The sequence below is a fragment of the Pipistrellus kuhlii genome, unplaced genomic scaffold, assembly GCF_014108245.1.
Source record: "Pipistrellus kuhlii isolate mPipKuh1 unplaced genomic scaffold, mPipKuh1.p scaffold_m20_p_1, whole genome shotgun sequence".
NCBI classification, from domain to species: domain Eukaryota; kingdom Metazoa; phylum Chordata; class Mammalia; order Chiroptera; family Vespertilionidae; genus Pipistrellus; species Pipistrellus kuhlii.
In genome coordinates, this window is record NW_023425404.1 from 131,319,379 (window position 1) to 131,337,163 (window position 17,785).

The 17,785-nt window shown below is 38.9% G+C and overlaps 1 protein-coding gene across 1 annotated transcript in view; it reads left to right on the plus strand.

The window, feature by feature from the left end:
* The first annotated feature begins 423 nt into the window (after positions 1–423).
* Positions 424–17,785, plus strand: part of DKK2 (dickkopf WNT signaling pathway inhibitor 2) — a 107,511-nt gene continuing 90,149 nt past the window's right edge. The window contains exon 1 of the mRNA XM_036409680.2: positions 424–1,391. Within this exon, the coding sequence (XP_036265573.1) occupies positions 1,170–1,391 (222 nt within the window). The 5' untranslated portion in view covers positions 424–1,169. The remainder of the gene's footprint in view (positions 1,392–17,785) is intronic.

The following is a 17,785-nucleotide window of genomic DNA, read 5'->3' on the forward strand; positions in this document are numbered from 1 at the left end:
CCCGGAGCCGCAGGCTGAGGATGCACCGGGATGGGATGGGGATGGGGATGGGGATGGACGGAGGGCGCCGGCGGTCCCCACGCGCAGCGGCGGTGGCCGCTGTCCACGTCCCCATGGGCACGCCTCCTGCTGCCACTGGCCCTCCCTTCCCCCGGGGCTGCTGTTAGGCGTTAGGAGCCCTCACGTTCCTCTGGGGGTGAAACCCGTTTTCTCCATTGTGGGGTGGAGGCAGATGGGAGGGGGGGTGGGAGAGGGAGAAACCGGAGGGGAAGCCGCCGCCGTGGGGAAGAGGAGAGGGGGGCGGGAACAGGCGGGGGGGGGGGGGGGGGGAAAAGCGTTTTCACTCTTTGTCACTCTTGAATTGGGGGCGGAGGGAGAAAACCGCTAAGTGAAGCTATAAAAAGCGGAGGGGGCGGCGGCGGCGGCGGGAGAGCAGGCGCGCGGAGCCGGAGACCGCGGAGCGCAGCGCAGCTCGGGGACCGCTCCGGAGCAGCAGCATCGCGGACGGACTGACCCCCCGGCGGCGGCGCTGGGCTGCGGGGTGTGGACCGGGGACAGACGCTCCTCCGGGAAACGGGACACTGTCCGCGCCTGGGGCCGGACTCGGCCGGCCTCAGACTCCGAGGGCTCGGTCTGGGAGAGGTTCCTGACCTCCCCGTAGAGCGCCCGCCGGCTGACTCTGACAAGAAGGGACTCAAAGTCAGAGGAGGGACAGGCCAGGGAGGCCAGCACTGGAGGAATTCCTGCAGACCTTGTGAACGACTCGGAGCCCTGCACCGCGGAGCCCTCGGAGGAGGTGCGGGGCGGGGAGCAGCGGCGGCGGTGCGGTCTGTCCGCGGGGCTGAGCCTTCTCACACCTCGGGTCACGCCTCCCTGGCGAGAAGGCGGGCCACCTCTGATTGCTTCCAGGGACCGCAGACCTCCCTGCGCTGGTGGTGAAGCGGGTCCCGCCTGGGTCGCACCAGCTCCTGGTGTGCGGTGTGAGACTTGAGTGCACCAGGTGCAGAGCCCTCCTCCCTGCAGCCAAGAAGGGTTGGGGAATAGGGTCTGCGAGCATCCGCGCCCCCAGCGAGTGGCCTGGTGTTGGGTCCTCCCGCCCGCCCGTCCCCCGCATCAGAATCCCCCCGGCCTTGGCACCTCCCTCCCTCCCTGGGACCCCTCGCCCGGATATGGCCGCGTGGATGCGGGGCAAGGACTCCTCCCGCTGCCTGCTCCTCCTGGCCGCGGTGCTGATGGTGGAGAGCTCGCAGCTCGGCAGTTCGCGGGCCAAACTCAACTCCATCAAGTCCTCTCTGGGCGGGGAGACGCCCCTGCAGGCCTCCAATCGATCTGCGGGCGCGTACCAAGGACTGGCTTTCGGCGGCAGTAAGAAGGGCAAAAACCTGGGGCAGGTAGGCAAACACCCCTAATACACCTTTTACCCAGGAGAGGGAGGGCCCACGCTCCTGAGAAAATCCTTTACCTTTGCGCACCTTGATCTCACCAGCGCGCTTCCGGGTGCGGTGCGCAGGACAGCCGGTCCTAGTGGATGCAGGGTGCAGGGTGAGGGGGCGGGTGGCTGCTGCTGCTGGAGGGCGTGGGGCGGGCGGGTTGGGGCTCTGTCTGGCCTTTGCACTGGGACCTGGGCATGGACAGAGATCTAGCGCGAACGGGCGGGGAGAGCGGCCAGAACAGCCCTTCTCCAAATGGAACACAGGGATGCTGAGGATGGTGTCAGTATCTAGCCCATAGCAACTGGCAGCGTTCTAAGCGTCTTACGTATATTTAGTCTTCACATCCCTCTGAGCAAGGCGCCCTTGCTGTCCCCATTCAGCAAACGGAGAAGTGGAGGCACTGAGCAGCAGCTCTTTACCGGAGGCATACAGCTAGCTTAAGTGGCTGAGAAGCGGGATTCCAAAGCCAAGAGTCTGTGCCTGGCTCCTGCACTCTTAACCACTACCTTTTCCAGTCTGGAGGGGGGCGGAGTGCGTACCTCCTTTCAGGTTCTTCTTTCCTCTCAAACACTTTGTCTCTAAAAAGAAGTAAGGTCACAGACAGAAGGCTTCAATAGGCGCACATGTCTTACTTCCGTGGAATTGTAAATAAGTCACCCGGGAGGAGGCAAAAGAAGTGACACTGACAACCTCCTAGGCACAGGGGACGGGGTGCCAGCGTTGTAGCAAGGAAAACCCCGGGGGCATTTTTTTTTTTTCTAGAGGGAACTTTCCAGTGGGCTTCTCTATGTCTCTGTCACAGGGACAGATAGATTGACAGTCACATGTAAACAGTTACACAAACAGACGCACACACAGACAGGAGCGCACGCACTGCACTCTGCACCAGCAGTGGTTGGCGCTTAGCGGCCAGGAGAGGGGGCCCTGTGGGCACTGGGAGCCAAGACAGCTCCTCCTTCTGCTCCTTTTGTAGGAAGCCAAAACCAAAGCCAGTTTGCCAAACAGCACACGCACTTCGCACAGCACAGCTGTCAACCCATGAAGGCAGCTCAGAGCCCCACATACCCGGGTTTCCTTGTTTCAGCCTCTCCGTGCGCTCTGGGTGTTCTCCCCTAGCCCTTCACCCCAGCGCAGAGGGCAGGGTGAAGGATAACCACTGGGGTCAGTATTGGATGACAGCCAGGGAAGACTTGGCCCAGGCTTGGCCCCCTCCTGCCCTCTCACGGGACAGTTTTGCTAGTTTTGCAGTTCCAGAAGGCTTCCTGGGCTTTGAAATGTCAAACATTTCAGCTATCCTCTCAAAATACAAGGTCTGCAACCACAGGATGTTTCCTAAGGTCCCAAGGGAAATAAACTATGCATATACATATGCATACACTACACGCATACATACCCTTTACACATTATCACGCGGCACAGAGATCTACACATACATGACTGCTATCCTTTTTCTCTTTCCTCAGAAACACCCTGAAATTTTCAATCAGACCAAACAGCATATTCTTAGAAGTCCAGCATGAGATGGGGCGAAGGTTGTAAAGAAAAGATGCTCTCAGTTCAAATCATCAGGCATCTCTAAGGCAACTGGCTTCAAATTCTACCTTATCAGCTGTTGAAAAGAGATTAATGTTTAGTTCAGCCAAAAACAGAGAAATGAATCCAATATTTTCTAGATTCCTTTTGATTCCAATCCATGCTCATTCAGTAGGTTTCTACAGAGGACTTTCTGTTTGCATCACCATCGAACCCCAACTCCCCATGTTCCTCAGTCAAATTATCAGTTATGTCATCGCTAGACGTGGGGTTGCATGGAGTAGACTGAGGGATGCACCTCAGAACCTAGCTTTTTCTTTATGTTTTGATAGTACGTTTATCTATAAGTGTGCATAAAAATGTCTGTTTATTTTGCTATCTCTCCAAGTATCTGTTCCATAAACAGACTGCAACTCTATTTGAATGCCTTCATTAACTGAATGCCTTCATTAAACTGAAGATCTATTTATTTTAAAAATGAGTTGAATCGTTTCAGTTGAATTATTCAAATGCTCGCCATAACTTAGTGGTACCACAGAATATATTTTATTATATTTATTTAACTGCAATATTAGATCCTTAAAATTTGTCATTAGGTTTGTAAGAGATTAAAACATATTAGAAATAATGGTAACGTAAAATAAAACCCTGAATTGAGTTGCTAGAAGACAGCTGGGAAATGGGAGGGTTGTCTTTTGTATATTCTGGATTCTCACTTGTTTAGCGGGTGATCCCAAATGTGTACTGTTGTAAAGAAACAAATAGAAAAATCCCTCTTCTTTAAAGTAGCAAGAGGATCCTTTGAATATTTATGAGTTTCTTTATTTTCTAAATTCCATTAGTTATGTGGTCAAATTTCTCAATACTCTTATTTTCAGTAATGGAACAACAATTAGAAAAGACTATTCAAAAGGCAAGATGTCACTTCCTTTAACAAAGAAAAACTAGAATTGAAATGTAGCTAAGCTGAATTTTTATTCACCATAATAGGAAAATAGGAATGATTAAGAAGTCTGGAAGTAAAGTGTCAACTGGCCTAAATTATGTAGGGTCATCCTGAGGCCTGGTAAGTTCAATTCTCTCCCTTTCTCCCCATTCTTGACTGATGGATGATGAAATACATGGTTTTCAGAGATACAAGAACAAGGAGCTGTAGGATGCAATTTCAAGTAGGCTTATTAGATAATTACTTTTCGGCTTTCTATTCTGTAGTGAAAATTGTCTACTTAAGTGAGGTGTTTTTTTTGTTTGTTTTTTTTTTTTTTCCAGATATACTTTCCGTATAAAGACTCAATATAAAAAAAATATATTGCCATTGCAGAGAAAATTATCAAACACATTTAATAATTTATTAATCTACAAAAGTGAAAATGAGACTAAATGGGCCCTAAGGTTTTCTTGATTCGCTGTTGCTCATTTTCATATGAAAGAAACATTCTTCTTTATAGGAATTCTACTTGTTATAGGCAAGGTGGATTATTTGTAAGTCACTCCTTAAAAATGTGGCTTTGAATTTCAGAAACGAGTTAGAGGGCTCTCAGGGAAAATGCAGTTCTCCAGAGGTGTTATAATTCTCATTCTCAGGTTTGCTTTCAAAGAAACAGCTATGAGTTATGGTGGAAACTGACATAGAAAATTGAATGTAGAAATAGTCAGGAGATCACTACAGAAGTAGTAAAAATGTTTTTACTGAATTATTCACATTCATGTTTTAATTCAATTTTCTATCTACACCTATTGCTAATGAGTTTTAAGCGGGATTGTTTTGTTAGGACTGTTACTAACATACATGTGTGTCAATATTTATATACTTCAATTTCTGAAGAGACAATTGCAAACTTTTTAAATCAAAGGTCATTTTAAACAAAATATATAATATCATATGGATAAATATATTCTGATTAAGTACACTGTTGCTTGACATCACTTTTGGAATTTGAGATTTCAACTTTACAGGATATCTTAAAAACAAATTAAAAAAAAAAACAACCCGGCAATTTATAAAATAATTTTACCTTTGTGATACACAATGCTTTCTTGGAGGGAATGAAAAGATCCTTTTGGGTTTGTGTTTGTAATTGCTTCTTTTAGTCTTTACTCCTCACTTTGTTTTTGTTTTGTTTTTTGTTTTTTAGACAAAAAGATTAATTGATTCAAATGCCAGAATTTTAAAAAGTTATGAATAAATTATGGAAAATAATTACATTTTTAAAGGTAGATCAGCTTCCTAACTGGGTCTCTAAAAAGAAGCTGAAACTGGTTTACTATAAATTCAGATTCTATGATTTTCTAATATAATTTGGACCTTTGGAGGACAGTGGTTTGGATGAAGTTATGTTGTGAAAAAAGAATGCTTGAAAAACAGAAGCTGGAGGAAGTTGGTTAGAAAGCATTAATCTTTGTATACTGCATTTTCTTTAATAAAAATGCTGTATCTATTTGCACACACAAACACACATGAAATTACTCGCTGAAATAAACTACACGCTCTATCTTCTATAGGTCATCTCCTCATTTTCTGAAATTATCCATGATTTTATTTTAACCCCAGCCCAACTTTCCCTTGCTGGAGAGTAAATATCTGCTATTTTTGTGGACATCAATTGACACTAAACGAAATCAGGAAAGCAAATAATTTTGAAATTTTCCAAAATTAAAAGATTTTGAACCAATGCACACTAAGGTTTCTTTCCTTTCACTGCAAATGATTGAGAATTGATGGTAGTGGATACAAGTGGAAGGTCACCTTATGAAAAGCAAGGAACGTATTTTAATGATAATCTAAGTATGAGCATCCATCATTTTGTTTTTGTGCTAGACCAGAGAGCAAGGGCACGGTTACTTAAACTCACTCCAGCTGTGACTTGGACCCTACCATAATCTGCCTTAGTGCTTCCCTCTGATATAAACTCCTTCCCAGGATGTTTTGAATATTGTATTTTTTTAAAAGTAGAGAAAGCAATATAATAGGAAGGTAACTGATATGTGTTCTAGGAGAATATTACCACTTCCTTTTATTTTCCTCACACAATCATTTAAAATGTGCATTAAAATAATATGTTAAATTATAGAGGCCTTTTATAATACTCAATATATTTATCATTTTCAACTCAGTCACTTCTGAGTTAATGTCTTGGTACTGATGTAACATCAAAATAAATCACAATTTTATTTCTGTAACTCTCTGATGGCTCTTTAAAGTCATTTTACTTTATTTTACCTCCAGTCACTTGTATATATCTACAAAAAAAAATAGCAAGTAAAGCTACTCCTAGATTTTATATGATGACTGAATAGATTTAGAAATTTAGGCAATTTGGTGTCTGCCCCTGTCTCTTAATGAGTCATTAAAAAATTTTTTTTTGAAACACAAAAGAAAAAAATTCATAATAATTAATAGGTGGACTTCTGTATTGCATAGAATTGCTTTAAGGTTGCATAGAAAAGTTAAATATGGAATGAAAAACAAAAATTTAGTATTACTATGTAAGACAAACAGAAGTTAATTTTCTCTTCCTCTTCCTTCCACTCTTGCCAGGAACTAAAAAAAACAACATATTTTTGTCTAATGGTTGGAATTTTTTAGGGCACATATAAACCAGTCTCTCAAAGAGGTCAACTGATGTAAAAACCAGTCTCTCAAAGAGGTCAAATGATGTAAAATATGGCTTTTTTTTGGTGTTTTTTTTTTTTTTTTAGAGAAACATGTGTCCACAGGAAGAAAAGTCACCATCTAAATATTTGAAATAGTGACTTTCCAATGGGTCTTGCATGCCAACAACTTTGGGTCACTGCCCAGTTCTTTGGGTTCAAATTAAGGCAGGAAGGAAAGGAATATCACCAACATCTATTCAGAAGTCCTTAAGAAGAGTTCATCCCATCAGTCCTGGGTTTTGTAATGGCAAATCGAATCAGAGAAACCTATAAAGCAGAGAGACTTCAATATTTGATTTAAATTTCTTCTTATTTTAACTCAAATAATTCATTCATGTACTTCTAAAAACAGGATAGTTATTCTAACACTTGTTCCCAACAATGGAACCTATACACAGATTATATTGAGGGGATCTTAATACTTGTTTAGAATTATCTATGTGCTCCAAATAATAACACCAGCAAAACACAAAAGTAGTCACTTTAAAAAAAAAAAAAAAGCTATTTATCTCTCTTCCATAATCAAACAAAATAAAGAAATGTGCATCAGATATTTGTTAAAATATGTTAGTATATAATTGATTGATTCTATTCATGCATTATATTTGGTATATTGAATAGCTTAAATTTGTATATTTTCATAATAATACAAAATTTTAACTTCCCCACCCTGTCTAAAACAAACAAATAAATTCAATAAAATGAATAAGTACACTAAGTGGTAAAATAAATCAGAACATCACAATTAAGGGAAGTGATTTCTTCAAGTGGTAGACCTAACCAAATATTTTCTAAAAAATGTTAGTTTTCTATATTATGATTTATCATGTAGAATTATATATTCTTTTCTCCTGGAGACTGGGAGAAAAGACTAGTTTTCAGAATATTATTTCCTTAAACTGGCTTGCAAGTAATCATAGCACACCTTAGATTATAGTGATTTCGTTTATTGATTATTTATTCAGTACCAGCCACTAAATACTTTATTTAAATTAACTCTTTCTTCTATCAGCAGTTTTGAAGCAAGTCCTAGTATCATCCTTATTTTATAAGTGATAGAATATTTTATAAATACTAAAACAAGAATTCTACTGAGGCACAGAGAGGTTATGTAATTTGTGCAAAACACACAGCATTAAGTGGAGAAAGCCAAAATAATGTCAGAGCCTGCCTACTCAGCTACTAGGTATTTCTGCTACAATTTGCTAAGGCTATTCTGGATTTAAGAGGAACATGGGCCTTTATTTTATTCTCCCCTCTATATCTTCTAGTGACATGGGTATAAACTGTAGGTTCATTAAAAACCACAGCAAAACCCAAGCCCTCTGTTGCTGCCAGCTGCTGCTACTGAGCAGCCAAAGGATGTTAGCACTTCATGGTTATAAAGGCAGGCACCAGGCCCCTTCATCATTTTCATCTCTGCCTTTCCTTGCCTCCCTGCCAAGAATTCTTCACTGTCATCAAGGCAAGTACACCCCCTCCCTGTGCCTTTCTGTATTCTGTCCGATAAATTATAGTGTTGCCCAACTAGAAGATAGTTTTATTGGATACATTACATTTCTCTTCTCATGGCAACCACCACACACTCCCTGTGCCTATGTCCCTGCATCTGAATGCCACCATGTGCCCATGGACAGCGGCAAGCTGAGGACTTCTCTGCGGCCTCCCTGCAGAGGCTTGAAGTTGGTTCAGCTGACATCCCCCTAACCAGGCAGGGGAAGCTGTCCCCGCTGAGAGTCTGCTCCTTCTTTCTCCCTCCTGTAACCCCTCCTAGCTGCCTTTCTGACAGTCTGTAGTAGCCCTATGGCACTGCAGTTTTCTAACAGGCTCTACATTCCTGCTCATCACTCACTTGCTAACGTCTTTGAAAAGTCACTTAGTTCTGGTTCTTTTTATTTTTAAATCTTCAAAATAGGATAACAACAACATCAGCAGCCATAGTAATAATAACACATTTCCCTGGCTAAAGGGAGAAAGAGGACACGTAGTTATTGTACAGAGCACACGTAGTTATTGTACTGAGAATCTTTATTACTGCCACCAGCACAGAGATACGTAAGGTCAAGTGCTCGTGCACAAAATAGAAAGTGGCTGCTTAAGCTTCCCCAGCAAGCTGGGAGGGGCGACTAAATAAATGCATGTCACGTACGTGAAGGAAAGGAATGAACTCAATTACACACGAATGCTAGGAATTGTAAAGCAAGACCACACACACACACACACACACACGTGCACATGCTATAACATTTCTTTTATTGCATGTTAACACTAAGAGGGATATTAAGACATGTTGTAAAAAAAAAAGTAATTAATTGGTGAAACTACACAGAAGCAAGGGTACACCAGATATTGAAAATATAATCACTGCAACATTAGCCATTTCTATTAAAACATATTTCAAAGAAGAAGGGGGGGGGAGAGAGAGAGAAAGAAACATCAATGATGAGAGAAAATCATTAATCGGCTGCCCCCTGCACACCCCACACTGGGGATGAGCCTGCAACCAGGCATGTGCCCTAACGGGATCCAACAGTGACCTCCTGGTTCATAGGTTGATGCTCAACCACTAAGCCGTGCTGGCCAGGCGCAATGTCAGTCATTTAAGCACGGGAACCATAACAATGGAAGAACATGCTAGAGTCCACTGCCAACAACATTAATTCGATATTCTCCAAACTCAGATAGCCTCTGCTAAGGCGAGCTCCTCCAGGCTCTGTGCAAAATGCAGGGAGCCCAGCAAACTTGCTGAGAGGGGGGAAGGTTTATGAGCCTCTTTGAATGTAGCTCTCCTGCCAGCAGGACTCAGAAATTCAGACTCATTATTGCCGCATCATACTTTTCACTTTCTTTTCTTTTGCTTTACTTTATTTGAATGTTTTATGATTCAGGTAACTTGGAAATAGTTTAACAATGTTACATTGAGAGCGAAAGTCATCTCCTTGAAGTGTACGATAGATTTAGCCGATAGATTTAGCCTGTTGGAAACAAACCTTTTGCCAATAAGTACCTAATAATGAACTAAAAAGAGTCATCCAAATGTGGGGAAGGGGGAAAGCTGTCATTTAAAACGATCAAAAAATCAATAAAATATATTTTAAAAAAATAAAACAATCAAAATGACAGCTAAAAGATAAGTCTTCATTTGCTCATTTTAGCTTTACTTCATCTTAACCGTTTGAAATTTAGCTCAAAAGGCATTTTGCTAATTTGTCCCTGAAAATGCGAAGTCTTTTTTTCTTCTTCAGTAAACACTCTTTGTACTTTGTAAACTGCCGTCTATCATTTATTCCTTACAAATCCCTTTGCTTTTTGTAATATTACATATTTCTCTTTTCCTCTCTGGCTCATTCCTCTTTATTTCTTTTCACGGATTGCTCCACAGCCTTCTGCTCACGACAGTGGGCATTTCCCACATTCTCTCCTCAGTCCTCTTTCCTTTCTGTTCCATTTCCTTCCTTTGTTAATAGTATTTCCTTCTTTTGAAGTCATTTCATATATGCAGATATATACCATTAGCTTGAATAAAACTCCTGCTGCCTTTTTGCCTGCTCAATTCTTTTGGAAGTTTTTCCAGAAACAATCATACTTTTTTTTTTTTTCATATTATAAATGAAACCCTTTATCTCTAACTTCAAACTGTCATTAATCAGGCAACCAAGTCTTTAGTATTTCTCTAATTCACATGATTCCTTCATTAATTTTTATCTCTTTTGCTGACTTATTGCCATCCCAAATGCCAAATCATTATCATTTATGATAGACTATCACACTGTTGTAACAGTTTAGTACTTTTTCAAATTATATTTCACACAACATCAAATGTGAGTTTTCTAAAGTAAAAAACTTCATTTATATACGTTCCTAGAGCATGAAATAAAAATGTCTCAACATGCCTCACAGTTATCTTCTTTCTTTCTACTCTACCCTGGGGCTGCACCACCGGGGAGTGCCGAGTTGCGATGTAGAGGCCAGCAGTCCTACTTGCGTCTGGGTCCTCCATCACCGCAGAGAAACAGCGTGCCAGAGAGCCAGCTGGAGTCTAGTTATCGGCATATTTCTGAATTCACATGTGATTACATGGTTCAGGGAAGTCAGTCAACCTGCCCATTGCTTACTTACTTCTTAGGTGTATTAGATGCTTTGATCACAGTAAAAACAAACAACATTTATTAGACATAGGCTGGGTCTTTGGTCTGTGCAGCTATAAAAGCAACCATAATCTTCTTGTGGAATTCAGTTAGAATTTTAAGGTTGAAAGACACGCCTAGAAATTGTCCAGTTCATGCCTCTATTCCTAATCCACATTAGAGCTAACAATTTGATGATTTTCTTTTTTATAATAATTTCTAAGGATGGATGCTGGCATTGCATCTCTTAGTTAGCTAGTCATCTTAACTTTAATTATGATGAGAATGGGGACATTCTGCTTTCTGCTGTAAGTGAAGCACGACAGAGCAGGATATCAATTCTGTATTGAAAAACATCATTATTAACAGAATATGTGATCTAGTTATTGTGTTTTATTCTTCATGTATGAGATTCTGGTTCCCTTTGTGGAGAGTCAGCTGACCTGAAAGAATAAGACCATCTCCATAAACAGTCAACAAAAAGGTCTACTCATGCCAGGCAGTATGCTCATAGTGTAAAGAGGCACTACCTGCCTTTTCTTTTCCAAATACTTAAGAAGAAATTAATATTTTCCTTTGTAAAAGCCCCAATGATCCCTGAGGAAGCCTGCTCTTAATTTCATAATTTGCAATACACTAAATTAGTGGGAGGAGACAGGCTTACAAGGAATTAGAAGTGAGATAAGAGATTACAAAATTGCACTAGGAGGAAGGTAGGATTCTGGTGACCTCTGGATGGATTGGTGGAGGGGATGTGATAAAACTCTTAATACAGATAGAGTGTATGGGTAGAATGTATGCTGGCATATATCAAAGAAAGAAATGTGATAAAAATGCAAGATCAAAATGATGCCATAGATTTTTTAAAATAAACACACTCTAACATTATTTTTCAAAATTAGTCATTGTAGACAACTCATTCCTTTGATATTGTCATTTAGTCCTTTTTGTAAAAACTACTTTTAAAAGGTATCTGTATGTTTATTTATTTTGGGCCATAAACTTATGACCATAAACAATATTATACATATTGATTAACATACTAAAATTAGCTCTGAGTGATTTTGTGTTGTTCCCATAAACCAAATATCCAACACAAGGTGAACTTGTAAAAAAAAAAAAAAAAAAAAAAAAAGAAAGAAAAAAAAAAAGTGGTGTCTTTTTGGAAACACTTCCAAAAAAGCCCAAACACTTTTTCAGTTATGAAATCTGTACTGAGGTTACAATTGTAAAACCCTTTAATGGAAATGAGCACTTTAAGATGGAAAAACCTCTACTGGATTTATAGTCTTAAATTAAAAAATATATATATATTTTATTGATTTTTTACAGAGAGCAAAGGAGAGAGATATACAGAGTAGAGAGTTAGAAACATCGATGAGAGTCATTGATCAGCTGCCTCTTGCACACCCCCTACTGGGGATGTGCCTGCAACCAAGATATATGCCCTTGACCAGAATCGAACCCGGGACCTTTCAGTTTGCAGGCCAACGCTCTATCCACTGAGCAAAACCGGTTTCGGCAAATTTTTTTAAAAAATGTATGTAATATTGTTTTGTAATTAGGTCAAAATTTAAGTAATATGGTTACTATTTCTTAGAGAATCATGCTGTTCATGAAGCAATTAATGAGTGCAAGCAAGCAGTAAGTTCCCCATCCCAAACCCACTCTTTTACTGAAAGAAAAGGCAGGAACAAATTATACCTGGTATAATTCCATAGATACCAGTTTGGTGACACTTTTTTTTTTTTTCAAGTGCCACTTATTAGATACATGCAAGAGTTGAGTCAAAAAAAAAAAGTTATTATTATTTTTTTAATGCAAACATATCCAATTAAAAGTTCAGAGGAAAAGCCAAACTGCTTAACTCAGTAAAAATGTTTTTGCAATTGTTGAAATTAATATAATACTTCCAAAATGCTCTCTGGAAAATTCTTGTAAATTTCCCTGCTTGCCTACTAGCATTTGCCCTGCTGTTATCTTCCAACATGCTTCAAAAGGAAATAGCTTTTTAACAAGAAAAATCTTGAAATTACATTTCCAAGGGGTCTTGGCCACACCAGCTGCAACACATTGTAACTGAATTTTAGTTCCTATTGGTTCTCATTGTTCAGTGCAAGTGACCAGCACACAGGTCTCATGGCATAGCCCTCCCTGAGATTGGTTGCAAATTGGATTAGTGTGTGCGCTGTGCCATCTTGTAAGAAAATACGAGCTTTCAACACAAAAGAACAATTTATATTTGATGGCCTGGTACTTCAAAAGTAAGTGCCAAAAATGTAATTCTGTTCTTAGTAAACATCACTAAAGAAGACTCTAGCCCATTCTCGTGTGTTTTTTTTTTTTTTTTTTTTTTTTTTTTTTTTTTTTTAAAGAAGTCCACTTCTGGCAGAGTCAGAGACTCACTGGAAAGAATGCTCTGATGGTTGGCATAGAATGTTCTGAAATTTCAAGATTTAAAATACCTTAGGGTATCAAGGCAGAGTGGGCAAAGCAACAGACAAATTAATAATTTTGAATCCATGTTATCATATTTAAGAATTATAAACTCAATGAATTTATAGCAATCATAATGAGATTTAATATAAGGATTTAAAGAAATATTCTGCAGCTAATAATGTGTTTCCTCGAAAATAAGACATCCTCCAAAAATAAGACCTAGCGCATGGAAAGATAAGACATCCCCTGAAAATAAGACCTAGCGCAATTTTGGGAGAAAAAATTAATATAAGACACTGTCTTATTTTCAGGGAAACAGGGTATGTAGGGAAAGGAAAGGAAGAGCACAACTGATTACTACTTGTGACTTAAACATAAAATCAAGCAGAATAAATAGGCCAATCTCCATATCATAGGCATTACCCATTCATGGATACTGTAGTCTGATCTTGGATCACTATACATTTTCAGTACATTCCAAGCAATAACTTATAGCCAGCACTAGTGTGATATGATATTTAATGATCATAGTATTTTGCTTCTAAAAGATTGGGCAACTGACAGTCTTTCAGAGCCTACTTTAGGTCAAGAACTTTGTGTTATCTCACTTAATCTTCTCAATACCCTGTGAGCTTCTATCATGTACAGAGCACAGTGAATGTTTGAGGAAAGTAGTCAGGCAAGAAAGAAGATGTTAGAAAAGTGACCATATCCATTATGAATTAGCTCAGCATTTGATATCTGTGCTCCCATGATGGCTCAGCTTCAAACTCAGAGTTATTTGACTACAGTTTAATATTGAATGGTTTTGCCTTTCTGAGTTAAATGTGAGACCACTTGATTTTTTTTAAATTCATAAAATTGAATGAGATTCATATGGCCATCTGGTCATTGGGACATCATACAAATCGCCAATAGATACATGAAAATATATTACACCATTAATCATCAGGGATGTGCAAATCCAACCTACAGTGAGACATCACCTCACATCTATATAAAAATACAAGAAATAACAGGTGTTAATGAGGCTGTGGACAAAATGGAACCTTTGTGTATTATTGGTGGGAGTGTAAATTTGACAGACACTATAGAAAACAGTATCAAAGTTCCTAAAAAAAAATGGAGAATAGAACTACCATATGATCCCACAATTCCACTTCTGGATATGTACTCAAAGAAGATAAAAACACACTCTTGAAAATATATATTGCACCCTCATTGCAACATTATTTACAATATCCAAGATATGAAAATAACCTGAGAGTTCATCAATGAATGAATGGATAAAGAAGTTGTGAGATATATATTATTCAGTCATAAACAAGAATGATATTTTGCCATTTGCAACAACATAGGTATACATTAATGGCATTATGCTAAGTGGAAAAAAGTCAGATTGAAAAACAAATACCATATGATCTCTCTTATATGTAGAATCTTTAAAAAATACAAATAAACAGACAAATTGAAAGCTTATAGATACAGAGGGGAAAAATGGTGGTTGCCCAAGACAGAGGGTAGAGGGGAAGAATAAAAATAATTTGTTTTAAATTAAAATAGCAAAAATGGAGAGATATCACTAAAACTGAAGAGTGACTTGTTTAGCAAACATGTCTGAATATTCTTTTATATACTTCATTCCTTGTTTAAGAATAGTTTTAATCACACAGAGACAGACAAGCTTGTTTTACTTGTATGGATTGAGGGGGAAAAGATCAATGGCATTTAATCTTAATTGTGAATAACTTCTCAAGTCTGTTTACATACTTGAATTAAGATTATGAGTCTTGGTTCAAGTGAATTAAGATGAATATTCTAATCTTGGACCATTGGGATCTATTGTATGTAATTTGTCAAGTCATGTTATATTATAGTTAGTGCATTTTCAAGATGATAATACAATATGTATATTATAAAAATCTAAGTTGTCTTTCCATTTTCTTATTAATCTTATTAAAAATAATCTGAATAAAATTATTTTCCCATATTGGGGTTTTATTTTTTTTATAGGAGCTTGAGGACTTCATAAAATTATGCTTGTATACTAGAAACATTATTGAAGTCCTTGTCTTCTCAGGTCTGATGAAGAAACCAAAATTGCCATAATATTCAAGGGGATTAACTACAATTACACATTAAAGAAAAAAGTAAACATTCTAAGTATCTGGTCATTACTAAAAGGTAGCATTGCTAAATAAGCACTTAAAGGTAGTTTGTGGGAAATTTAGCCCCAAAATCAAAGAAGTGATTACTCGTTTATTCTCTTCTAGATGTCAGTTTTAGTGCAGGGAGAAAAGGGCAGCTAATACTAATTGTTCAATTGCTTCTGGATTGTTCACCATGTTTACTCTGACCAGAATTCCATAAATTATTAGGGAGTCATGGTGTGGGCCAAATGTCTCATTGTGCTTTAGGAAGACTAAGGAAGAGAAATATTCCCTTGTTGGTCTGATAATTGCAAACCCAGCGGCAGGAACATAGAGCATTTTTGGAATGTGCACATGCTTAACACCTGGAATTTTCTGAGAGTTATAGTCATACTTCATCAGTCACCAGAATGAAAAGCCAAATGCTGATCTGAAGGAGGACTTCTGAGCAATTCTCCTGGAGCTAGCAATATACCCCACTTGTCATCTCTCAAACATAAGCTTTTAATCCCCTCTTCCGAAAATTGTTTATTTTAAAATATGAGAAAAGCTAAGGATGTCACAGCTGAGCTGTGAACTTTCTCTTTAAAGAATCCCATTCTTCAAACCCATCTTCAGCAAAGAAACTGGCACTTCATGTGCTGAGCAGATGGTGTCCTGCAGAACTGGCCAGCCCACATGTGCAGCTGGGCCTATCTGGCACACAGGTGTCCTGATTTGGACCTTCTTGAAATTCTGACACCACTCTTTCCTCCACTGGGAAGTGTGACTTGGCTATGTTCTTTTTTTCCAGTGACAACAAATATACTGGCCTAACAACAGCTCGGGCTAAGGTGGTAACATAACCCTCTACCTCACATTCACCTCAGACCCAGAGCATAGGGTTTGTCCTAAGAGTCTGGGCCACCTTTTTGGTTTTGATTTCCTCTTTTATATAATCTTTTGTCATTCATGTCTCCTCCCTTCACCTGACTGAATTTTGGATATTTTTTCAGTAGAGTGAGAAGGGTCCTCTGATGGAGAATATGCTGCAACAGACAACAAAGATCAAAACTAAACATAAAGTGGGTAGCCTTTCTAATCATTGGCAAATATATAGGACAACCATAGTTAAACCCTTAACCTTCAAGGATTTAACAACTGGGAAAACTAGACCAATCCAATCAACTTTTTTAGCATTTGACAAAAACTGTAAAAGTAGAAGGAGATTTCACATGTAGGCAGCAAAGAGGAAATTCAGTTGCTGCTGCTTCTGCATAATCTTTTACATAATCATTTCAGTCTCACCAAAAATATTTCTCAGTGCAGAGCCCAGATGTTTTGAAGTTTTATTTTTTTTAACAAAACAATATTTTAAATTTTCCCATTCTTTCTCATCTTAGTAATAGCTGCCTCTAACAACTGCTTATAATGAAATATGGCTAGGTAGGGAAAACATTAGTGGAAAGAATGAGAGAAGTAGATGGCTTTACAATTTTGAGTTTTAGAGTGTGTTCTTTGTCCCATCTCTGATTTTCTCTCTCTCACATCATGATTTTGAGACTTGTGTCTCATTTATCACAAGCTAGTCATCTTCACTTAATTGTTCCCTACAAAATTGATCGGCTTTGCCTTTAGGCAAAGAGACCTAAATTACTCAGCTCAAGGGGAAACTAGAAGTTTTTACTCAGAAGAGATTTTATCCCACTGTGTTAAGAATTTATTCCCTAAAATGATGAGTTTGATATTGATTCTGGACTACATTACAAAGCAGATTATAAAATTAAGTACTGAAGGAAGTACATATAGCCAGGAAATAACACAGGTTTTCTTAGAATAAATCATGACATACTAATAGTATTATTTATTGAGCAAAGAAACTGGTCTGGTATCAATATGATGCTAATCCTTGACATGTGTAGCTACTCCCTTTGTGATTTAATGACCTTGTAGCTTTAAATGCCACTATATATGCGAATGGTTCCCCTATTTATTTACACCTAAGGCAAAACCTCTTCCTTGAACTTTAAAATGATATATTCAAGTGCCAACCTAACATTTCCACTAATAGATATTTCTTACTGAGCATATCAAAATCCCATCTTTCCCCTTTTCCAAACATGCAGCCACAAGGATTTCTTTATCTCATTTGATGATTAATCAAATTTTCCAATTGCTCAACCAACAGACTTGGATTCATTTATAAATTTTTCTTCCGTCACATTCACAATTCGGCCCTTTAGCCACAGCTTTAAAACATACAGACCCAAACAGGCATCTCTACAAAGGTCTGAGGTAATAGTAGCTCACAGGAAAATGTCTTAGGAATTTAATAAGAATGAACAAGATATGAACAGGGCAGAGAAGCCCTTCCTAAGAAAATAACTTCAGACAAATATGAGAAGCATATGTATTTTATAATCTAAAAGGTGTTTATCTCTATACATTTAGAACATTAAAAATTAGTATT